The sequence below is a fragment of the Musa acuminata genome, chromosome BXJ1-1, assembly GCF_036884655.1.
Source record: "Musa acuminata AAA Group cultivar baxijiao chromosome BXJ1-1, Cavendish_Baxijiao_AAA, whole genome shotgun sequence".
NCBI lineage: Eukaryota > Viridiplantae > Streptophyta > Magnoliopsida > Zingiberales > Musaceae > Musa > Musa acuminata.
The window spans coordinates 36352520-36378185 of record NC_088327.1 but is presented as its reverse complement, the minus strand read 5'-3'; the positions used below and the strand labels follow the sequence as shown (position 1 = coordinate 36378185).

The 25666-nt window shown below is 39.1% G+C and overlaps 1 protein-coding gene across 2 annotated transcripts; it reads right to left on the bottom strand.

Annotated features, from left to right (window-relative positions):
- Positions 1–18454: 18454 nt before the first annotated feature.
- On the bottom strand, positions 18455–20926 carry LOC135678258 (uncharacterized). 2 transcript variants are annotated; one of them, XM_065190856.1, is made up of 3 exons: positions 20703–20926; positions 20135–20202; positions 18455–19855 (listed from the first exon to the last, which is right to left on the bottom strand). In XM_065190856.1, the coding sequence occupies exon 3, from the start codon at positions 19798–19800 to the stop codon at positions 18877–18879; it is 924 nt and encodes a 307-aa protein (XP_065046928.1). In that variant the 5' UTR covers positions 19801–19855; positions 20135–20202; positions 20703–20926; the 3' UTR covers positions 18455–18876. The 2 variants fall into 2 exon arrangements, with proteins under 2 accessions (XP_065046928.1, XP_065046923.1); XM_065190851.1 differs by lacking the exon at positions 20135–20202 and having other exon boundaries at positions 20703–20924.
- Positions 20927–25666: the final 4740 nt, after the last annotated feature.

Sequence of the window (25666 nt, the reverse complement as noted above, 5' to 3'; positions counted from 1 at the left end):
GCTATTGTATTCAACCACTTGTCACCCACAAACAAATGGACAAACGGAGGTGGTAAATCGAACTTTATCAACACTTTTGAGCGCCATAATTCAAAAGAATTTGAAAATTTTGGAGGAATGTTTGCCACATGTGGAGTTTGCTTATAACAGAAGTATGCATGCTACAACAAACCATTCCCCATTTGAAGTTGTGTACGGGTTCAATCCATTAACTCCTATGGATTTGCTACCTTTACCTCTGGAAAAGGCCAATTTGGATGGTAAGCAAAAGCTGATTTTGTCAAAGCATTGCATGAAAGGGTCCAGACACAAATTGAAAAGAAAACTCTACAATATGAGAAACAACACAACAAAGGCCGAAAGCAAGTAGTAATTGAACCTGGTGATTAGGTTTGGGTACACTTGAGGAAAGAAAGATTTCCTAACCAAAGGAAGTATAAACTAATGCCAAGAGGAGATGGTCCATTTCGAGTCTCTTAAAAAATCAATGACAATGCATACAAGTTGGAACTACCGGGTGAGTATGGTAATATTAGTGCAACCTACAATATTTCTAATTTATCTTTGTTTGATGCAGGTGATGAAGACACTGATTCCAGGACGAATCTTTTCAAGGAAAGGGGGAATTATATGAATGAGCAAGTTGATTATAATTCTGCCAAAGACCCTTTAACTATTCATCGAGGACCAATGACAAAAGCGAAAACTAAAAGGATGAAAGAAGCCTTAACTTGTTTATTAGAAGGCATTTGGAAGGAGCAAGCTAGTCAAAACTTGGTCAAGGTTCTATGGATACAAGAAGAGCCTAAAATAATCAACCTGATTCAAATAAGTCAACATCATGAAGAGAAAGTTCAACCTTGAGAGAATGATGAATTTTTAGTCATCTTTGAAGAATAAAGGTCATTCAGCCATATTGGACCATATTAGGAATTGTGGGCTTATTCATGAATAATTATTTAAAACAATTCAATGTAGATTCATGAATAATCTATATTCATGCATTAGGAATATGAATGTCATTTAATATATTTATTCCCTTTGTACTTGGCCTTTGTACTATATAAACAAGGCTGACTCTCTTTGTAAGGGAACATTGAAAAGTATATTCAACTTACAACACCGGTGAGTTTTTTGTTTTTAAGTTCTTGCATGAACTTTGGACTTATCAAGCATTTCTGTTTGTGGCGTTCAAAACCCAAGAAAAATCTTTGTTTTTCTTTTCAACTTATCAAGCTTCTTAGTTTGTGACGTTTTAAGGGAATCAAAGTACTATTCTAATTACTTCATCAAATTTTCATTGATTATGTGATTAGAATAGTTTTCCTAACTTCAATCTTGAACGATCCATCTTGTTTCAAATCGTTGGAGGGGGTCAATTTGCATTCCATGTATCATAGCTCTTTAGCTATCGGGGTATATGGTTGCTAAGTTGAAGATTTCCATCAAGAAGTCTCACCGTCGTGGCATAGTCTTCGAGATTGTGTCAGGTGGTGGTACCGCCCAACACTACCCCCCAAGCGATGGTACCACCAGACCTGGGCGGTGGTACCACTTAGGGTAGTGTCAGCATCAGACTGACACTAGGCGATGGTACCGCCCGTGCCCGGGGAACTTGGGATGGGAAAGTTTTAGGCTCCAAATTTGAATCAACTTGAAGTCTATAAATACCCCTCTCATCCATGGGTAAAGCATATAAGCACAAAGAGTCTAAAGGCAAAGAAATTCTGCTACAATCTCTTTAGAATTCCCTCATTTACTCTTAAGTGTTAGATTTCTTTAAGAGAGGAGTGTGAGTGCTTGTAAGGGTTATCTCCTAAACCCGATAAAAGGAGAAGAGGGGTGTAAAAGGTGATTGGCCTTCGCCTATTGAAGGAAGACCTCTAGTGGACGCCGGTGACCTCATCGAAGGAGGAAGCCCAAAGTGGATGTAGGTCATGTTGACCGAACCACTCTAAAATTTTGGTTTACATTTACTTATTGCTATTTACCTTACTGCAAACCTCCATATGTGCTTTACTTCCTCATTATTTTTGCTGCACACCTTTACAAACATGCTTTGAAGTTAAGTTTCCGAAATCGATTTTTCATCGGAAACGGTTTTATCGCAATGAAGATTTTGAAGATGTAGTTTTTACCACTGCATTAATTCACCCCCCCCCCCCCCCCGCCCTCGCCTCTTAGTACCGACCCCTAATCCTAACAAGAAATGGTTGAAAAATGATCACAATCAGTGAATCACGATCATAATCATGGATAATGACTCTATCAAACTTTTGTCGGTTCCTTATATAGATCTGAGTCTATCATTGGTGGCTAGACCAAAAAATATAATTTTGAGTCTGACTCTTAGTCCAAAGGTTAGAGAAGAGAGAAGAAATCTTCACTATAAATATCAAAGTAAAAAGTCATTGGTGTAATTTTTGATATATTGGGTGCTAAAAAAATCTGATCTTGGTGAGCTTGGTTAAGAAGCTGAGCCTAGAGATAATATTGCATTCGTACCCATATCCTTATGGATGGTTTTATGATAAAATAGAGATGAAGATTGACCAACAATGCATGATATGCTTTACCCTCATGAAAGAATTCATCAACGAGATAACGAGGTGGTTTCACTTAATATATATCAAGTCATTCTTGAAAGCCTCTAATCTCTAATATGATAAAAGAGGAGGAGAAACTAAAACAGATAGCAATAATTTTGAAATCATTCGAAGTGAAAAAAAAAACTCTTAAAATGATAGAGATTGATGACAAGGAAAACCCTAATAAAATGATGCATTTTAGCTTTTTTAGGAGCATGAATGACATTCAATAAGGAGATCAACTATCTCCTTATCTTTTTAAATTGCAATTGAAGGACTCAATTGTATGTAGGAAGAGACAATTTCTAATGGCAACATTAAGGTACCCCATATTGGTTCTGTTCATATATCCCACGTAACCTTTACTAATGATCTTATTATCTTCCTTCATGAGGAATCTGATTGCTATTCTTAAAAAATTTGGTATAGTTTCTGACCTTAAGCTAAATTATGCGAAAAGCAAGGTCTATGTGGGTGCTTGCATTGAAGATAAGACAATGTTAAAGAAGGTTGGTGTGGACTAGTATGCACCATGTGGTGGATGGATAAGGTGGTGGTTCCCATTGTCAAGGGAGCAAGTATTAGGATAGTAAAGGAGGAGGGGGGGGGGTAAATTAGTATTTTCAAGAAATTTCTGTCTGAAAGTTCAATCAATAAATCCATATTGAAAATGTGATTAACAAAAAATGTGAGTAAGGATTGCTTAGTAAGTAAATCAATATGCAGTAGTAAATCAAGGAAAAAAAAAAATGCAAACCAGATTTATAGTGGTTCAGTTGTCTTGACTTATGTCCACTCCTGATTTCTCTCCCTTCGAGGTCACTAGCTTTCACTATGTTAGGACTCTAGCTAGAAGAGTCCTAATTGAGAGGGGCATTCATATAAAACCTACCTAAGTTGACCCTTATTAAAGAGGTGAAGAGGCTAGCTAGGGTTTGGAGGTTATTTCTTAAAGAAGAATTAGGAGTTGTAAAGGAATATATGAGTCTTGAGTAGGAGTTTTATTTAAGTAGGAGTCTTGAGTAGGAGTCCTATTAGGAGTTAGGGTTTAGAAACCCTATAAATAACCATGTATTTATCCTCTTTTGATAAGCAATAGATGAATTTTTTTTGCAGCAACTTGGAGGGAGGAACCCCTATAGAGTTTCTAGGAGGTTGATCCCCTAAAGAGATCAATCCCAAGTTTAGAATCTACAAGGGTTCTAACACCTGGTATCAGAGTAGCATTCTTGGCATCTCGTTGCCCTTCCACAGCCATCCATCAGCCCTCCATAGCCACCCAAAGCAATTCCCACAATTGCTTAAAAGATCGTCGCCAAATTCCACTATCATCTCCACCACCGCGGATCATCATTTGATCTCCCCATGAATTGCAACAGGTTCTAGTTTTCTACCTTACTGCTGCTGCAATTTAGTTATTTTTATTCAAAAATAAAAAATTATTCCTACATTGCTGCATTAACTTTTCATCGTAAAGTTTTCATCTCTACGATGAAAGATACATTGCAGAATTCTAGCCGCATAGCACAATCTGTTTGATCTTGCTATTGCATTTTTTCTATCCAAATCTCTACAAATTTTTTATGACAACTTTGACACTTCCTAACAGCAGATTTCCCTTTAGTTTTGTCAAAAAATTCTTAATATAAACCATTGATATTTTATGTCTAAACTACTATACTTGAAAATCTGTACTTTAAAATTTTAGCCGCATAGCATAGTTTGTTTGATCTTGCTACTATACTTTTTCTATCCAAATTTCTATGAAATTTTTATGATAACTTTGACACTTCCTAACAGTAGATTTTCCTTTAGTTTTGTAAAAAAATTCTCAATATAAACCACTGATCTTTTACGTCCAATCTACTATATTTGAAAATCTATGCTGTCGAAAATTTTGCTAGTCGGATCTCCATCTTCCCATCTCAGAAATCTTACCTTCATGTGTGAGTAGTTTGTGTCACCATCTTGGGGCCCTTTTCTTGTATTTCTAGATCTGTGCAATATAGAACTTGAGCCCCCGTCTTGTTGAAATTTGCTAAGGCTCTCCAATGGCTCTTTTTGAAATCATTAAGTATTTCTTGCAGTCAATTCTCAATTCTGATTTCCAATGCTTCTATTTGTGCTTTCACTGAGTTATCAGTGGCCATTGCATAAGACTGCAAATCTGTAATCTCAATTCATATTTCTGGTGTCGAGACTACCCTTTCAAATCACTACCTCATTCGGTGCTGCTATTGTGATGCAGTCGGTGGTAGCATTGTGGGAATGAAGGGTTGCTGCAAGGATGCATGGATGTAGCTCTGGTCGCTGCGTGGGAGGCAGCGATGCTTGTTGTGATCGCTGCGTGGAGGGAACACGGCTGCTGAGGCCTGGGAGGTAGAGATGGTGGTGTGGCTGGGGGTAGCTCCACCAAGGGCTCACCGTTGCGGTGGCAAGGATGGCACGGATGGGATGTAGTGATGCTTATTGCGGTTGCTGCATGAAGGGATCGTTGCTGTTGAGGGCTGGGGGCAGCAATGGTGGTGCTGCTGGGGGCAACGTTGCTAAGGGCTCGCTGCTGCGGTGGCTACGACGACTTAGATGGAAGGTAGTGTTGCTCTGTCTCTGTCACACTACGGAAGGAGGCACTAGTGACGCCGAGGAATCTGGTGTGGTTGAGGAAACGATGGTGGCTGCGGTGGTCGTGGTTGCCTTGTTCTTATCTCCGTGAGGAGGGATGGTTGAGTGATTATGGTTGTGACCCATGGGAAGGCAACGATGGTGGCGTAGTTGGGGGAAGCATCACCGACGGTAGAAGTGACGAGGGAGTGGTCCACTGGCTACGAAGTAGCGGCCGTGGCCCTTCTCGTTCAAACAAGATTAGGCAGCAAGGAGGCGAAGGTCATTGGCCGGGGAGCAGCGACAGCGGTGGTCGAGCAGCCGGGAAGCAGCGGTGGCAGTGGAGAAGGAATTGCCTTGCAACGACGGTGGGGAAGAAGGGAAGCAGGGGTGCGGTGGGCTGAAGCAGGGGTGCAAGCTACCGGGAAGCAGGGGTGATGGTGTTGGAGAGGGGAAGTTTGGTGGCCAAGGAGCAGCGACGGGGTGGTCAAGCGGCCGTGAAGCAACGGTGGCAGTGGAGAAGGAGGCAACAAGGGTCACGACAAGGATCGACGGGGAAAATGGCAACAAAGGGAGCTATGTTTCTATCACATTGTAGAAGGAAAGATTGTTGTTAGGGTTAAGAGGCAGTAGTGGCAGTGCGGCTGGGAGCAAGGTTGTTGAGGGCGAGGAGCAGCAAAGGGGCATCGAGGCTAGGCGCTACTAGGGGGTGGTCCGCTGGCCGGGAATAGCGACGATGGCCCTTTCTCGGTTGCCCTATTTTGGTCATCGCAAGGAGGGGAGATTGAGTAGTTGTGGCTATAACCCAAGCGGAGGCAGGCAATGGTGGAGAAGGAGGCAGCGATGGTGGCACAGTTGGGAGCAATGTCACCAATGATCACCGAGGAGGGGAGGTCGAGCGGTTGCGGCAGCAACCCAAGGGAAGGCAGGCGGCAGTGTTGAAGGAGGCAATGGTGGTGGCTCATGTAGGAGGCGACGGGCAGCGATGGCCTCTGGTCGGGAAGAGGGGCGATGGTGGTTGTTGGCCGAAGAGTAGTAGCGGCGGGTGGGCTGGCCGAAAGTAGGGGAAGTAGGCTGTGGCTTCTGTTGAATCTTGGATTTTGATAATGAAACCAATTGATAAGTGTGTATGATTTAATATGTATTTTGAGTGCCGCAGAATTCTTCGATCAGGGAGAGATAATTAAAGCATGAAGAATTATGTTGGGCCGGAGGAAAATGTGTCAGAAGATTAGACGTTGGGCCGGAAGATCGGTCGACGTATCGACAGAAGGCTTCGAGCTATAGATTCAAGCATCAGACCAAGAAGAATGGATATTGCCCTAAGGATATCAGAGTTACAAGGTCAACTGGCTGATTGAGCAATAGGCCGCAAGAGAGGACGATGCATCGAAGAATCGGACAAAGCATCGATGGACCAATGACATGCTGGACGCAATGATTCATGCTTAGTAATAATTGTCTAGATCAAAGTGTATTTTTATGTGTGTATGATTAACTATGATAGCAAGGCATAAAGCAAAATGATGTCCCAAAGTCAAGAACGCGATTTCGTTGGGAGTTCGAGAGTTCGTCGGAAGTTCGGACGTTCGTCGGAAGTTCTGTCGTAATCAACTAAGAAGTCCAGGAGCTTGCTAAAGAAGCTCATCGGAACTTGCCAAGAAGATCATCGTGAAGTCCAGGAGCTTGCCGAGAGTCCATTAGAACATTGCCGAGAGATTATCGGAAGTTTGCCGGAAGATCGCCAGAAGCTCGCTGGAAGAAATCGAACTTATCTTGCTTAGAATATATCTTAGGAATCGTAGTTAGCACATAATTAGAGTTGGGATTGGGAGGTAATCCCATCAACTCCGTTAGGGGCCAACTGGGTCCAAAGTTGGGTAGGTTTGGGCTAGATTCAAGGCCCAACTAAGGTGCCAAAACCCTAGCCGACGGTGGCACCGCCTGGGGAACAGCATCCCAGGAAATCTGGGCGGTGGTACCGCCAGTACCAATGTTGTTAGCGATGGTACCACCCCTATTCGATGGTGGTACCGCCTAGTAGCAGATCCTATGATGGTAGTACCGTCTAGGAACGACTGTGGTATCGCCAATACCTAGGAAACCTGGGATGAGACTTTTTTAGGCTCTAAGTTTGAATCAACTTGAAGCCTATAAATATCCCTCTCATCTCTGGTTAATACACACAAGTGTTGAGAGTAAAAAGGAAAGAAACTCTACTATAATCTTGTGTGAAACTCCTCTCAAAGTTCTAAGTGTTAGAATAGTTTGAGAGAGGAGTGAGTGGGGGTGTAAGGGTTATCTCCTAAACCCGGTAAAAGGAGAAAAAGTTGTAAGAAGGAGGTTGATCTTCACCTATTAAAGGAAGATCGATAGTGGATGCCGGTGGCCTCGATAGAATAGGAATCGACGGAGTGGATGTAGGTCATGATGATTGAACAACTATAAAAATCTGGTTTGCCTTTTCTTTTGCATAATTTATCTTACTACAAACCTCCTTACTTGCTTACTGCTTTCAATATGTTTATAAATACGCTTTCAAGTTGAGCAAGTTTCCAAAATCGATTTTATCATACAAAATAAAAGAAATTTTTAGAACCGATGTGATTTTTACCTCTGCACTAATTCACCCCCCACCCCTCTTAGTGCTGACTTGTTCCTAATAGTTGGTATCAGAGCCTCGTGATTTTTCATTTGGTTTAACACACAAGAGAAATAGCTCTTTTCGGCTTTCAAGAGGGTCACTTGTTAGGATCAAGAGCACTAAGAGGGGGAGGGTGAATTAGTGCAACGGATAAAAACGTCAACTTCGTCAAATCTCTCGTATGATAAAAATCGTTTCCTATGTAAAACTGATTTCGGAAACTTAGCTTGAAAGCATACGTAAATGTATTGAAGGCAGTAAGCTATTGAAGGGGTTTGTAGTAAGGTAATAGCATGAAACAAAATGCAAACCAGAGAAGACAAGAGTTTATAGTGGTTTGGTCAATCGTGACCTACATCCACTCTTCTGATTCCTCTTCCGTCGAGGCCATCGGCATCCATTAACGATCTTCCTTTACTAGGCGAAGATCAACCTCCTTCTTACACCCCTCTTCTCCTTTTACCGGGTTTAGGAGACAACCCTTACAAGCACTCACTCTCCTCTCTAAAACAGAATCTTAACACTTAAGCTAGAGGAGAGATTTCTCAACTGATTTCTACAGCATTTCTTTCCTTTTTTGCTCTCTGTGCTTGTGTGAATTAACCAGGGATGAGAGGGGTATTTATAGGCCCCAAACCAGTTTGAATTCTGAGCTCAAAACTATCAATTCCTTGAATTCCGGGGTCTGACAAGCGGGGTCTGGCGGTTGCACCGCCCGACAGAGCTCGGAGACTGAGCCTCTGGTTGGTGCCACCGCTTATCAGGGGCGGTTGCACCGCTTGGCAGAGCTTGGAGACCGAGCTCAGACGGTGCCACCGCCTGACTGGGTTGGTTGCACCGCCCAACCAGAGCTCGGAGACCGAGCTCAGGCAGTTGCACCTATGTCAGAGGTGGTTGCACCGCCTAGCCAGAGCTCGGAGACTGAGCCTTGGGCGGTGCCACCGCCAACCCAGGCGATGCCACCTCTGGCCAAGTAATCTGGGTCCGAATGGGCTGATCCATTCGGCCCAATTTGGGTCTGTCATCGGCCCAATTGCCCCAAGATTAAGTTAATGGGATCACCTCCCATTTCTAACTTAATCATCGTGCTAACTATGAATTTATTAAGACATTTACTGCAACTTGCTCTGGTGCGTCAATCGCTTCTTCCGGCGAGCTTCTGGCGAACTTCCGTCGATCATCCGATGAACCCTCGGTGATGCTCCTGCGGACTTCCGGCAAACTCCTGGACTTGCGACGATCCACTTGGCGAGTTCCGACGAGCTTCTTTTGGCAAGCTCCTGGACTTCTCGGATTTGTTCCCGCAGAACCTCCAACGACCGTTCGGACTTCCGTCGAGCTCTCGAACTCACAACGTGATTATAGTCTTGACTCCGGCTCAACTCCTACTGCATGTCTTACTTTTATCGTAGTTAATCCTGCACATGAAAATAAAACTTCAACCGAGATAATTAATCCTAAGCAATTAACCAAGTTGTCCGGCATGTCATTGGTCCCTCGACGCTTCGTCCGATTCTTCGGCGCATCATCCTCTCCTGTGGCCTATTGCCCAATCGGCCAGTTGACTCCGCAACTCCGATATCCTTAGCACAATACCCGCTCTTCTTGGCCCGATGCCCGAGTCCACGGCCCGAAGCCTTCTGTCGATACGTCGACCGATCCACCGGCCCGATGTCCAATCTTCTAACATGTTCTTCCGGCACAACATGATTTTTCCTTCTTTAATTGTCTCATCCTGATCGAAGAATCCTACGTTACTCAAAACGCAGATTAAAACATAAACACATATCAAGTGGTTTCATCATCAAAATACGAGATTCAACAATCTCTCCCTTTTTGATGATGACAACCACTTGATGACGGAGTTAACCTTAACTCCCGGAGTTTAAACAAACTCCCCCTATCAATATGCTATATTGATAGAACCTTGAATTCAAACTGAATTCAAGTCATTGCAATATTCATCATGAATACTTGCAACATGTCATCATGAACTTATGTATAAACTTATGCATAACATCATACTTCTCCCCCTTTGTCATCAATAAAAAGGAGAAGTATCACAATCAAGTGTTTGTTATATAGGTTCAACTCATTGCATGAAAAACATAGTATCATCATGCAATTTTGCTATCATCATAGATATGCAAGGTAGTAAGATAGCAAGTTCCACAACATCAAGCTAGCAAATTTTATAATATTTTAGAACATGCAAGCTAGCAGTTTTGAGATGTTCAAGAAAGCAACTCTTGCTTCTTGAAATATGCAAATTTGTCAAGTTTTGCTAGATGTGCAAGTTAGCATTTTTGCCTCTTGAGATAGGCAAGATAACACATTTGCTTCTTTTGAGATAGCAACTTTTTGCTTCTCTTTAGACTACAAGCTAGCAATTTTTACGATATGCAAGTTTCACAATATACAAGCTAGCAAAAATTTCGAAAGCAAATGCAAGATAGCTTTCTTATGTAAGCTCATGATTCTTGCTTCCTATTGCAATGTGCAAGTTGCAAGTTTTGCTTCTTGAGATAAGCAAGATAGCACTTTTGCAATTTTTGTTTCATAAGATAGGCAAGCTTATGATGTTCAAGATAACAAGCTCTTTCTTCTCTTTTAAGAAGTGTCATTTTTGTTTTTTTTGCAAAGTGCAAGTTAGCAAAATGCCAAACTAGCAAGAGATAATGTTTTACATGAGGCAAGCAAACAATTTGGCAAATATTACATTTGCATCTTCTCTTTTGAGAAGTGTAATTTTTGCTTTCATCTTGAATTGTGCAAGCTAGCTAGTTTGCCTCTTTTCATGATGTCCACACTAGAAATTCTTGTTCCCCCTTTGTCATTGTCAAAAAGAAGGGAAGACCCTTATATCAATTTTCATATTATGACAAAGGTAAGTATCAATCTTATTTGTGCATCATTATATATTCAAATTAAAACATACACAATTTCAAAAATCTTATTTTTCATGTCGATACCGAAAAATAAATCAATCATCATTAATGGGCATATCATATATGATACTCAAACATTAAAATTTTTAAGCATTTATCAACATGTTGATCATGATACCAAACATTTATTATTTAAAGCATTCATGATACACATCATATGCAATACATCATGTACATCATTGTAATAAGTATTGCATGCATCATTTCAAATTCATGAATATTTCATCATTGCATGCATCATACCAAAACATTTCAAGCCATGCAAGCCATAAATACAAAGAAATCATGTCATGAAGGATAAAATCATTTGAATACCAAAAGACATGATTCATATAGTAAATATCTTCTTTAAATAAAATATCAAGAAAAAAATTATAGGAGTACAAAGAAGAGATCGTGTTTTAAAAGAAAATCAAGTAATAACTCCAAGAACTCACAAGGAAAAATCATGATTCATTTAGAAAATCTCCTCTTAAGAGAATATCAAGTAAAATCGTAGAAGATCGATTAATGAGAAATTTTGATTTATAATAAAATCTCATGTATCGAATGTCGAGAAATCAAAATGATGATTTATATAAAAAAAATATCACAAGTTATATTCAAGAGAAAAATCATCATTCATTTTCAACTCATTCAATTTGTCACATCAATATTTCTTAGATATGCATGATACCAAAACATGGTTTCAAATCTTCAACATATAACATGCATAAATTCAAAAATTAAAAGGAGAAGGGAAGAATTCAAAGATACAAAGATTTCAACCATCTCATAAACAAATATAAGACCAAGTCATGAATCCAAAATTCCATGAATCAAAATGATCATCAAAGGTAATCTCATGTTATTCCAAGAAATCAATATCATGATTTTGATAAAACTCATTTCAAATTTAAATCATCAAAATCACTTTTATGGTTCACAAAATTCATAACATAAGTAGATTCATGATTTCATAATATATTTTCCCCATTTTTTTAAGTATTTGATTTTATGTTAGCATGCTTTTTCATTTATGTTAAATAAAAACATGCATCAACATTTAGGATCGAAAAATGAATTGTCATAAAACCATCAAGATCAATAGATTCTCAAAAATGAATTGTTATGGTCAAGAAAATCCGAAAATAAAATTTAACACTTTCATGCATTCGAACATGGTTTTGCCATATGTTTTTCAAGTACACTCATGAAAATAACACATGCTTATCATCATGTATAACTTAAAATCTCATGCATAAAATTATCAATCATTGTATCAAAAACATTTAATATTTTCATTACATCATTATGCATTACTTCAAATCAAACATGATTTCATTCAACAATGTTAATCAAACATGATACACATTATTACTTCTTAACCATGATTTCATATTTCCAATCAAAATCATTTTATTTGTTTATCATAAAATATGCAATATTATCATTTTTGAAATTACTAGCATGATCATAATTTTTGTATTTTTATTTTTAAACATGTAATTTTCAAGAAAATTAATTTTAAACTAAAAAAGAAAATACATCATGAAAGCATCAAGTAATTTCAAAATAAATCAGGGGGATTTCGATTACCTTATTATTGAAAGTGGTTAAGGCGTAGTTTGCCACCTCGCCTTTCTTGATTTTCTCCTCGTCTTCGGAGGAGCTCGATTCATCCCACTTTGTGTTCTTCTTCTTTAGTCTCTTCCTCCATTCAAGTTCATTGTTTATTTTAGATTTTTGTTTAATAAACTTACTAAGATTTAGTGTTCGAAGTTCAAGTTCATCATTGTCATCATCACTTGAGTCATCGCTCAAGTGGTATTCATTTGTCCGGAGTTCCAAATCCTTCCTGTTCTTTGGAAGGTTGTTTTGTTCATCATATGCATTGCGCACCATTTCATATGTCATCAATGAGCCAATAAGTTCTTCAAGTGAAAAAAATATTTAAATCTTTTGTTTCTTGTATTGCCGTTACTTTTGATTTCCAAACTTTAGAAAGTGATCGTAAAACTTTACTAACAAGTTCAAAATTCGAGAAACATTTGCCAAGAGCTTTTAAACCATTGACGACATCCGTGAAACGGGTGTACTTGTCAATAATGGTTTCGCTCGGCTTCATTCGAAAAAGCTCGAAATCATGCATCAAAAAATTTACTTTACAATCTTTTACACTACTTGTGCCTTCGTGTGTGATTTCAAGAGTGCGCCAAATATCAAAAGTCGTTTCGCACGTAGAAATCCGATTGAGCTCATTTTTGTCCAAAGCGCAAAATAAGACATTCATAGCCTTTGCGTTTAAAGAAAAATACTTCTTCTTCTTCTTCTTCTTCTTCTTCTTCTTCTCTCTCTCTCTCTCTCTCTCTCTCTCGGATGATAACTACAGTGAGAACACTGAGGGTCACTGTTCTAATACCAAATGATAGAACCTTAAGGTTTTATCATGGAAGAAATGGGAGAAAAGAGAATGATTGCTTCAAGGGGATCGGCCTCCTTGATCACTTCGAGGGGATCGACCTCATAGGGTGTTATCCATAGACTAAAATAATATTTCATTATCTACCAAGAGAAATGGTTACATCACTATTTATAGAGTTCTATTAGGACTTGGACTCTAATAATAAATAATTATTAAATAAACCTCTACCCGATTCTAACTGAATTAAACAGACTCAATAAACAACTGAACTAGCAGATTCAATAAACATTATTCAAAAGTTTAAAAAATAAAGGGATCCTAATAGACCATTCCTAAACTTGTGAGTTTCTCTATCCACTCAATTATCTTTAGGATATGGTTCTGAACTGGTGTCCCCTCAACCATCCTAGTGCGGAAAAGGCTTTTAGATATCTCATATAGTTGAGTCCTTCCCTGTTCCTCAAATAATTTGTGGACATGTAGGAGAATAGATCTGGCATCTATCTTTTCAAGTTATCTTTGTAACTCAAGGGGCATGGAGCCAACATGTAACACCGAGTAAAAGTGGAGTCATCTATGTACTTTACGTAGCGAGCAATCTTATCCTCGCTTACCCCTTTCTCGGGCGTAGGCATCATTGTATCAAGGACGTACGTGATTTTCTCCGTCATGAAAATAATTCTCAAATTGTGAAGCCGATCCATATAATTCGGACCAGTGAGGCGGTTGACATCAAGTATGCCATATAAGGGATTTGAAAACGATATTTTCTAAAAATAAAGATGTTGCAGAAATAAATAACATGCATATTTTACAAAAATAAACAAATAAGATATGGACTTCTATCTTAATGTGCTCCCACTATTTCATTAGCGAGTCACGTGATACCCTCAGCATATGAAACGCAAGTCTCCGTCAGACTTCTAGTGGGGATTGGGATCCAATCAGTATCTTAGTGTAACCTCGAGGGACTTGACCAATCACACTAAGCCCAAAAGGTAGGCAACTCTTGTCGATCATAACTCCTTGTGATTCCCGTCTTGTTTAGCCTCCGAACCACTATGGTCTCGAGGGACTCGACCAACCATGATATTCGGTTAAGTCAACACCATCATTACAAGATGAGTTTGATTCGATGATATACCCTCAAGGGACTCGACCAAGCATACCATGTCCTTAGGTCATCGGTGACATCTCTATGTCATAGGCAAGATAGTGAATCATGATATAGGTAAGCCTCGAGGGATTCGACCAACTCAACCTACATCGAGAATCGATCCCTACCTATAACGATAGAAGGTCACATGGGTCAATTGAATTGCATCATGTTTACCGACTTAATGTTATCGAGAGAGGAGATTTTGATTTGGTCTCTTAATATGACATGTCACACACAAACATATTTAATATATATCTACATTACATGTAAATATATATACATATATAGTAGGTGTATAGGCAATCACATATCTCATGAGCAATCACACCAAAAAATTATGGACTACAGCCTAATGTGATCATGCCTGAGCCAGTGGGCATAATCACTTACATCAAGATCAATGTGTGCAGCGGTGCATCTCTATGCCCTATGATCATCCATCTTGTCCTCATCGATTTTGTCAGCATCTAGACGTATCTCTATCGCATCGTAATCGTCCATCTCGTGGATCCCGTTATTGCTTCCATGCCCCTGCTGTACCTCCTCGTATGATTACAACTTAATCATAGGCACGTAGGCCTGACAATAAATGAAAAATAAAATAGAGGCTCATAGGCCCCAATAATAATAATCACAAGTACACACACATCACATAGTCCATGATCATCCGTCCACATTATATATCATATGTACACATCATCATTATGTAGGACTATTAGATAATAATAATAATAATAATAATAATAATTAACTAAATTTTTTAATTAATTAATTTTTTTAAAGCAAGGATATGCATGAAATTTTTTATATTATAAGGGGTATTTTGGTAATTTGGATAAAATCAAAATTTCTAAAATTTTGAGGGGTATTCCTTCTCCTACTTTCTATGGCCGCCACCACCCTACCGACAAGGGGTGGGGGCGTCGCCCCTGCTCGCGGGCGGTGTGCTTACGGGTGGCCCCACCACTACGTGCATGCGCCCCAAGGGCGCGGCACCTTACGGGTAAGTGTGCTCGTGCGTGAAGCTACACCTCAGGTTGGTGCCCTCGCAGGCGCCCCTATAGGCCCTACCGCCCCTATAGGCCCTACCGCCCCTATGGGCAGTTTTTCCTGTGTGTGCAATGCCCATAGGCACTGCCCCTTGCGGGGATAGTGCCCGCCCCTACGGGCACCACTACTAGTGGCCTGCTATAGGCAGGCCGTCGGCAGCCGGTAGTAGCTTGACGGTCGCCAGCCCCTTGCACACAGATGGCAGCCTTGGCTGCCATCTACGAGGGCAGCAATAGTTGCTGCCCTTCTTCGCTTTTATGTCAATGATTTTGACATCAAAAACTTATCCAAAATATAACACACGTAGTTCAAAACCAATCTTTCGTACGAACAATATGGCTTTGATACCACTATAAGGAAATATGAGGGCGACATCACATGCACAGCAGAAGAACATAAAAACAAATTTACTAAAATTTTTCATTAATGTTTTCATCGTCGTGCGAAGACTAGTGCGCAAAATCCTCAAAAATTAAAGCCACGCGTGAGATAGTTGTGTTGCCTAGGGAGATCATATATCTCTGAATCCCTACAGATCTCTAGGAAAAGGTGAAGGATGTCAATCGTCCTCCTCTCTGGTGGTGATCCACAGAATAGAGCTGCGACGATGCTCTTCGAATCTCTAGGCCTATTATTTGAGGAGGAGAATGGGAGGAGAATAGGAGATGACAACTAAAAAGGCTCTAGCCTATGAACCATTGGTTCCCTCCTATTTATAGAGGTCCCCTATCAACTTAACCCTGATAGATTTTGCCCTATTGGGTATTGGATCTTTATCCAACTACCCAAGCCTCTTAAATTAGTAGATATCTATCCAATAATCTCTCATTAGCTCTTATTGGATCTTATCTATAGGATCCAATAATTTGGGGGCTTATTGGATATCCAATAAGATAGGGGCTCCGGCGAATATCTCATATCCGAACCTCTACTCGCGTAATACTTACCATATATGTGTGATCCTCCAAGCCCAATATTAAGTTGGCCATGAGTCATACCTATCAGAACTCCTTTTGGCTCAATGAATTATTATCTCTATAAAATTCACTTGACTCATCGATTACGAACGTACTAGGTCACTACGCCATAGTCCTCAGATGATACAGGAGAATCCAATCCAATCGACCTGTTTGTCCTCAGTTACCATATACATATAGTCTCTCATCCATCTAATATTCTAAAGACTGTATACCAGACATGGTACTATCAGACCCATATAGTTTCTACTTGAGTCTCGCTCTAATCGGATTCTCTTAAAGAACTCTTTCTCTTTATATCCGAATGACCCTGGCCAGGGATTTGTCTGAGCAAGAGCATATGAGATATTCCTCTCATGATACCGAGAGTGGATGATTCTCTATCGATACTCAATAGTCCTCGTAAAGTTGGCTACCACTTTCGATGACCATCTATGCTAGATCTAGAACCTCCAGACATATAAATCTAGTATCAAAGAGTAGAGTACTTATATAGGACATCCTTGGTGTCTCAAGTCTAAGGACTAGATACACCACTGGATCTACAAAATCGTTGTCTTACAATAAGGCATCATCAACCATCCAACATTTCGTAAGCGGATCAATCAGTGAACTCATTCTCCAATGAGTACCTATAATATATCCTTAGTGTCCTCATATGGGCAACTATGAGACCAGCTACATCTATCATATGGATGGACATATAACATACCAGTATGTCCGGTTATCTCGATGTCCTTCTCAAGTAACTTATGACCAGGATTATTAAGGGTTTGTGTTTAAATGTGAATCAGTCTTATTATCATGATCTCATCACGATCTGATTCCTATTGCATAGATCCATGGACATCATAATATATTCAAGCAACAAGCAATATAAAGTGATAAATGTTAAATAATAATAATAAGCAAAAAGACTGCGTATCAAGTCACACGTGTCATCAATCACGTGATTGGCTTGCAAAACACCTATGACTAGCACATCTCAACAAAATGATATCTTACAAAGAAAAAATAAGACTATACTTAATATAGCCATATGCATGTAAAAGGAAAAAAGATTCCTAAAGAATTTTGGGGAGATATTATTGTTTATGCAATTTATTTGCTTAATAGGTTTTCGACAACGAATTGGTAATATTATATCATAAGAAGTATAGAGCCTATAGAAATCAAGAGTCGATCATTTAAGAATTTTTTAAAGTATACCGAAAGAAAAGAAAACAAAACTTGAGGATAAAAGTCAGAAACATATCTTATTAGATTATACTAAAAATCCCAGTGGTTATAAACTCTAAAATCTTATCACAAACAAAGTTGTAATATCAAGAGATGTTGAGTTTGATGAACAATAGATTTTTGAAATTGAAAAAATTGATCAGCAGCATAAGAAAGCTATATCTTTAGAAGATGATGATATAATATAAGCAAACACTAAAAAGTCTTTGTTTGAATCATTATCTACATTAACTAGATCATATGATTCAAGAAGTTCGATTATAAGAAAGACAAGAACGATTCATAAGCTATATAATATAACTCAAAGGATTGATAGATGATATTTCTTTTATTTTATCTTTTTGTAGGATATGATCCATTAACTTTTAAAGAACATTGTAGAAAAGAAAAATGACGATAAACTATGAATAAAAAATTTATACTATTAACAAAAATGATACATAGAAGCTTATGTTAAGTGGATCTTCAAAATAAATAGAAATACACAATGAAAGGTAAAGAAATACAAGGCCCGTTGTAAAGACACTAATTGATCGAACACGAAGATGATTGCAGTCTCTGTGGCCTACTGCGAGGCTGCGTCTCGATGGGTCGTCCTCTTAATGGAGCGGTTGTTACTCTTCCAAAAAGTATATCCAACCAGACAGTATACATGACATAGCGTCCGAGTCAAATCTGGAACTGCTGATACTTGTAGTGTTGCAAATGTATTATTGTGATAAGCTTGGTCTGTTTTATCTGTGTTTTTATAGTAGTAGGAACATTCGTATGATTACGATCCATCAATTGTTCCCTGAAGGTAAAACTGGCATGTGTTGCTTTCGGCCGGCCACCACATCAGACATATATCAAGAATGGTATTCATACATTTGATTAGAAAACATCAAATACATGAAGAACTTATTGATCTTTTGAAAGAACATGACATCGCAACTGATTAAAATGCCCAGTTTCTTCTCTTTTAATGTGTGCCTGTGTGCGTCATCATGTAGCTGAGCAGTTTGACAACATTAACAAATTACATCTGGAACAACTTTATAATGACCATCCATCAAATTAACTTGCTGCAGTAACAGTGGCTAGCCATGAACTATGGCCGCACAGCAGCTAGCTCAATGCTTCAAAGAGACTCGAGAAGGAATTGACATTGCAATATGCCAACATGATCCAGCATCCATCCTTGACCAACAGTAGCAGCAGCAGCTCACCATAGTCCAATGATGATGAGATCGAGTGCTTCAGCCACAAAACAAATAACTAGCATCATCATCCTTGGTTCTGTTGGGAAGCTGTATCCGCCTCACTGGATCTGCTATCACCATTAGCTCCACCATCATGGGCCTCCCTGCTAGTGGACCTTGAATTGCCTATGGCCTCTGCCAATGAGATCACCCCACTTCCCCTTCGGCTTCCCGATGAATCCCCTGAAGAGGGTCTTGTGATATAAAACCGTGGCTGAGATGATCGATCCGTGTTATCTCCTCCTGCTTGACGCACATGCACAACCAAAACCATGGCGGCGACTGAAGGAAATAGAAGCATGCTGTTGCTGTCCTCTTCATCATCCTCATCGATACTGACTTCCGCCTGGCCTTCAGTAACAGCTGAATGGAACATGCTGAAAAGATCTCCAAGGTCCCGCTGTTGTTCCATCCTCCTCCAGTCTTGTTGCCGCTCCGGATCAGCCTCTGATGGTCGTGTAGACGGATGCTCTTTCCTTGCGTGCTTCCTTAGATCCCCATAAGTGCCACTAAACACACATGATTCCGTAGAGCAGCTCCGAGATTTAGCATTCATATGCCTGCGAGCAGGCTCTATCACTGTCCAACCGCTGACGAGTCCACGACAGAGAGGGCATAATAGATTGGTTGGTTGCTGCATGCCATCAACATCCTGCGGTGGCTTGGATCCAGATAAGGCCTTGCAGTACTGATCCAGACAGTTAGAGTGACGGTAGCTGGTGTCACACATGAATGGATGGCAACCCTTGTCGTGTGAGGAGCAGAGAAGGAGAACAGCATTGTGGGGGTGCTCCAGGCACACAGGGCAAAGAGCCTCCTCCCATTCTTTAATATCCTTGGCCGACTCCACACGGTCAAGCGACTTCCGTGAAGAAGAACTAGCTGAGAAAGGAAATGCACGAGATCGCCGTCCAAAGGACAGAGACTGCACCCTCCTTTCCTTTGGCATTCCAAATAGTTCGAGATAAATAGAACCACTAAATCTTCTTGATACAATACTGTCCCTAGAGAAGGGGGCAAAAAGTGCAATCAATGAACAATGAGCTGAAATTACAGACTTTAAACTTTAAATAAGAATGCGACAAATTTTCATTGAAATAATCACATATGATCATCTTTTCCTGGTGCAAAAAAAGGAAATCACAGACTGCAATATAATGTGAACAAAGTCCAGCACCAAGAGTGTGCTTCACTGACATGGTTCGTGGACCAAGTAGAACATTCAGTAAAAACAGAAGCTGCGAGAACAAGCAAGCCACAGATAAGATGGATAGTTCTCATACCAATTTCATCAAGCAAAACCTACAAGCTCGTGCTATGCGTGACTATGCCACATAAATCGCCGAATTCACTGTGAATAAGTGCAACTTCTGCTTGTCAAAATCATCTATAAGTACAATAACAAACTATGCTTCTCAATCGGATAGAATTTGGAGCCAATAGGCAAAGATATCACCTTTGGTGACATCTCGCACCCAGAGAAAGAACGAAAGACAGTTTCTTTTTTGATTAAGGATTATTGTCGGAGGGAAAAAAGAATCTGCAGTACAATTCGGCAAACATCAACATCGTCAAACAGATGGCGCATGATTGGGTGGGCGGTCAAAACCATCCAGCCAGCAACGAGCTACCCAATTAGAAGCGAAAAAGAAAGAATCGAAAGAACAAGTACTGAAAAGAAGATACATCAAAGCATAAAACATAAGAAAATACACAGTCACCACAAACAATCAAAAACGATCTTTTTCCGGGGGAAAATAGGTGGAGGCGGAGAAAGGGGCTATCGCTGCCTATCGCTGCAGATCAAAGCACAGGGGGGACATGGAAACGATCCGGCGAAAGAGATGGTACCGTGAAAGAGCAGAGGAAGATCCGCGCTGCGAGAGACCAAACGCCTAACTCTCAGCTACTGTGGATTGCAACGATCCATCGATACATGTACGCTACGAGTAAAAGAAGAAGAAGAAGCTCTTTGTTGTACTCTGTTTGGCGGTGAACCCTAAATTCCCTATAACACAGGGAGGAAGAAAAAGCAAGCCATAGGTTAGGCCGGCGTATATAAAAAAATAGCAAAACAATTCACCTGTTCGTTCTGAACCCCAACTATACCCGTCCTTTTATTCTGGCGCCGACATCTTGATCTAATCGCCAGAGTGGTAAAAGTAGGGTATGAGAGTCAGGAAAAGGGCCAAGAGGAGGATCAATGACGTGGAGGGCTAGGGTTCTCATTCCTGAGTCGGCGGTGGAAGGGGTCGCGTGAAATGTACGTTTACGTAGACGATTTTGGTCCTTGTTTTCGTTTCATTTTGTTCAGCGAAATCCAAAAGAATCTGGTCTGCGTTGTGGGACCGCCCTAATCGAACGGCCAGGAAAAATCCAACCTTCATACGGAATATATATATATATATATATATATATATATATATATATATATATATATATATAGTTTCTGTAACAAAAAGTTTCTGTAAGAAAATCGCATCAAAATCCCAACTAAAATATCGAAAAATCAACTTGAAAATTCCTAAATTAATCGTCTAAATAATATTCATTAGTTAGAATAAGGTTATAAACTTGATGCGATTTTGATACAACATTTATTCCTAATGATTTTGATTAGGAATGAATGAATGAATATATAAAATTTGAGATTTCCCATCAAAAGATGTCATCCTTTTTCGTAAGATATTTATCATTTCTTTTATAGTTGTCTCCTCTTATAGTCCATCAATAGGAATAAGAAGTAAATTTCTTTTTTTAATAATTGGATCAAATTTAATTCCTCTTCTTTTATATATCATCAACAAAATCTATCTTTTAACTAATCGTATTTGCATTGATTATATACCTAAGCTTATCTTTTTGGTTCGTTCTGACCGATAAGATCTTTTTGGGTCTCGTATGAATCCGATTTATACGAATCTATATATTATTTTACATATTTTTTTAGTGTTCATTTGCGACTTATTTTTGGGATCTCATGTCATCAAATTTTGAACATTTCATTTTAATTCTTTCCTTTTTGGATTTATGGTTCCTAACTTCAAGAAAGCAATAATCTATAATCTAATCTTAGCTCTTTGCATTGTGCTTTTTATTGCTAACTCATTATGATTGCTTCATAGGAATCACAATAATTGCCTCTTTCGTAACCATCAACCTAATCTATCTTCTTCGAGGTGTACAGTTATTGTCACCATAAATGATATTTTTTTCATAGCTATTAGGAGTGAACAATTCTCTCTCATCTCTCTTGTTTCTCCTATCTTTTTCTTTTATCCCTCATGTCTACGAAGATGAAGACGAAGAAATTATGATTTGATGTCTCAAGAGAATAAATAACGAAGATGAAGAAACAAAATATATTTTCCTCTTCATGATTTATACAGGGAGAATTTTTCTCACAATACGATTTTCTCGCGTAGTTAGAAAAATATTAGCCGTTATGAATGTCTCCAGTAAATTTCTGTTTTTTTAATAGTTAGATCAAATTTATTTTTTTGATTTGTTTACCCCATCTTATATGTTACCTTTTTCTTTTTCTTTCATATATCATCAAGAAAATCCTCATCAAAATATATGTTTTAACTAATGGTATTTACTAGTGAGGATTGATTTATAAACCTTAAGCGGTTCATTCTGACGGATAAAATCTTCTTGGGTTTCTCATATGAATCTATATATATTATTTTACATATTTTAGAAAATTTATATACCATAAATATGATTTTTTTTCACTTCTATTAGACAAATGTGGAGCATGATTATGAAGAGCATTCATTAAACTTAATTTGTGACTAATGTTTCCATGGAATTGGAAAGTAGAATTTTGGAGTAGGTTTGTATACTTGGATATATAGTGCTGCCCTACTTTGGCAAATCTCTCCATATATATAGTGTTTTTGAAGTAGCTTATCATATTTTGACATCTCCACAAAAACACTATAGGCCTATTCACAAACACTGTAATTGAGGAATTGAACCCATTAACCCTATGGACTAATCCATCAAAAAAAGAATATTATTCAAAAAAATAAATAAATATATATATATATATATATATCTTGGGTAAATTGTACGATTTACTTTGCAACTAATCAACATTCAGTTGGCATAGTACACTGCTGTATAGTACTGAAATAATATAAATCATATTCGATGTGTTTGTGTAGTATATTTGTAGAGAGCACAGCCATAGATAAACATTACTTGTGTTTGTGGAATAGAGAAGCGTTTTAATTTATGGTCATGATAATTGGAATGTGAGCACTCTTATGTTTATATCATCCTTTTACAATACCACTTGTGTTTGTGGTTTAGATCTTATAAACTTTGTTGCATTAGTTGCTACAACATTATCTTAATTTGCTTAATTTGATACTTGATGTCCACATTTTCTTTTAAGAATGGATTTATTGAGAATGCACATTTTGATGTTGTCTAACGGCAGTGGCTTTCAATAGTAAGTGTTATTGCTAACTCTAGCTTGTTAGGAGTAACAAAAAAACACTCTTTAAGTTCGTTTAGAATAGAACGTTGGGCTGATAGCCCATGAGTTCAGTCTATAGTGGACTTTAATAATTCATAACTCACATCTATTTTAATCTAACTCTAGATATAATAAGGGGATGTGATGAGTATAAAAAATTAGGAGAAAAACTACAACAACAAAATAAAAAACTACAGTAGTAGAAGTAGAAAATTGCAATAGCAACTTGATTCAAAAAAGATGAGAAAATGATAGAAAAATAAGATAAAGGAAAGAAGACAAGAACAACGAATATAGTCTATTCTCAATCATCCAAGCAGTGTTCTCATCTCAGGTTAGATCATATCTACAATAGATTTTTACTATAATTACTTGAGGAGATTTTGGATATTGTGCATAGTGACATAATCCTTATATCCAAATTATTCTCTTGAGATTGTTGTTTGGGTTTTGGACAAAAGACTCTGAGATTTGTTTATTTATTATTCTTATAGTGGATTATCTCTCGTTTATCCATGATTTTTATCCTTCACATAAATCTTGATATCTTATTTTATTATAATTTTCATTTAATCTCACTATATATTACGATCTATTTGTATTTGTTCGTATATAAGAGTTTGTTTCTCTCTTTATAATCATAAAATAGCTCAATGTACTTTCATTATTTACTGTGATGCTATGCAACTGTTTATATATATAACTGTTTATATATATATATATATATATATATATATATATATATATATATATATATAGCTGTTGAGGAACCGAATAATCTGCCGCTGTTTGGTTGGCGAGACGTAGCAGATTTTAGACCTCAATCTGGCATCAAATTTCCATAAAGTTGAGGTTGGAAAATAAACTTAATTATTTATCTAAGATTTAATATTTAAAATACAAAATCTCGATCGAGTTCTTTGACCACCTCTCAATCTCTCGTTCCTCTTTCTAATCTTCTTGTCGACAACTGCTTATTGTTGGCTTACCAAAAACATAAAGAAGCTGCAACCTAAGTAGAGATCCTCGACGATACACTTGAGAAAGCTTGTTCTGGCCGATTCAGATGCTGCCACGAATCAAAGGAATTAAAAGGAAACAAGGATAAGGCAACGGCGCCGGTCCACGGATGCCCATCGCGACGATCCTTTCGCCCCACACGCTTCCCCATCCACCGCCACATTTGACTGCACCGCCGCCCATCTCACGTCGGCATCGGCATTTTAGAAAACACGGGGCGGTCCTCATCGTTGCGTGGACCGACCACCGAGTTATTTGATGATGCGAGCAAACGTACCCGTCTCTACTGATACGGCGGTATAGATTCATTCCAAAGGGGCCCAGCATTTTGGCCCAAGCTAACGAGGCACGTAAGTGGGACGGGTACGAAAAGAAAGCATTGCTCTCGCCGGAACGCAGTGCGTGGCGTGTTGCTCCGCGATCCACGTCTGGTGGCGCCCCGCATCACTTGCGGCGACGTAACGACGGCGTAAGTTACGTCCGGTTGAAGACACGACGGCACTGTCGTCTAGGCGCCGTTACAACTCAATGCCAGGTGGCTTTCGGCGTCTCACACTATAAATAACACACCATCTAAGCCCCCCATCACGTATCAGTCGGTCGTCGCCTCAAGGCTCGTCTCTAATAATCAAGAAGCAACCAGGCTTGTCTTTTTTCTTGTGTTGCTTCATCCGATGACAACAGTGGCCAAGGAGAAGATTTCCATGGCGAGGAACCCTATCACCACCTCTTCGACCCACGCCACGGCCGTATCATTGGCACCCACAGATCACAAAGCCCCATCGTTAAGAGACGGCAGCCAAAGCAATAGCAGCAGAAGCGGTAAGAGGAATACCTCAGCCGCTAATTTTGTCGCTGGAGGAGGAGACGCCGGCCTCCAGCCGCGGGATATCGCGGTCAACAAGGTGAGAAGAGGGGAGCGCTTTGCAGCGGAGGAAGAAGAGGAGGACATCAACGAGGTGGCCGATGCCTTCATCAGGCGCTTCAGAGAGCAGCTCCAGCTGCAGCGCCTCCAGTCCATCGAGAATTATAATCAAATGCTCGCTAGAGGTCTGTGAATTAATTGCATAGCGTGTGGGATGTCGGTTTGTGCTGTTCACTTAATCTTTATTTATTAGGGATGGGAAAAGGTCCTCAATTATTTCTCTGTGTCCTTATATATATATATATATATATATATATATATATAGTCCTCAATTGCAAGTCCGAATAGAAGATGATATCACATCGATTGCAAGTCCCAATACGTCCAATCGATGTGATATCTTCTATTCGCACCAACAGGGACCAAAAAATAAAACAAAAA

What these genes read in the sequence shown, in the direction of transcription:
- LOC135678258 (XM_065190856.1), bottom strand. Translation starts at nt 19,800, where the DNA reads ATGCCAAAGGAAAGGAGGGTGCAGTCTCTGTCCTTTGGACGGCGATCT.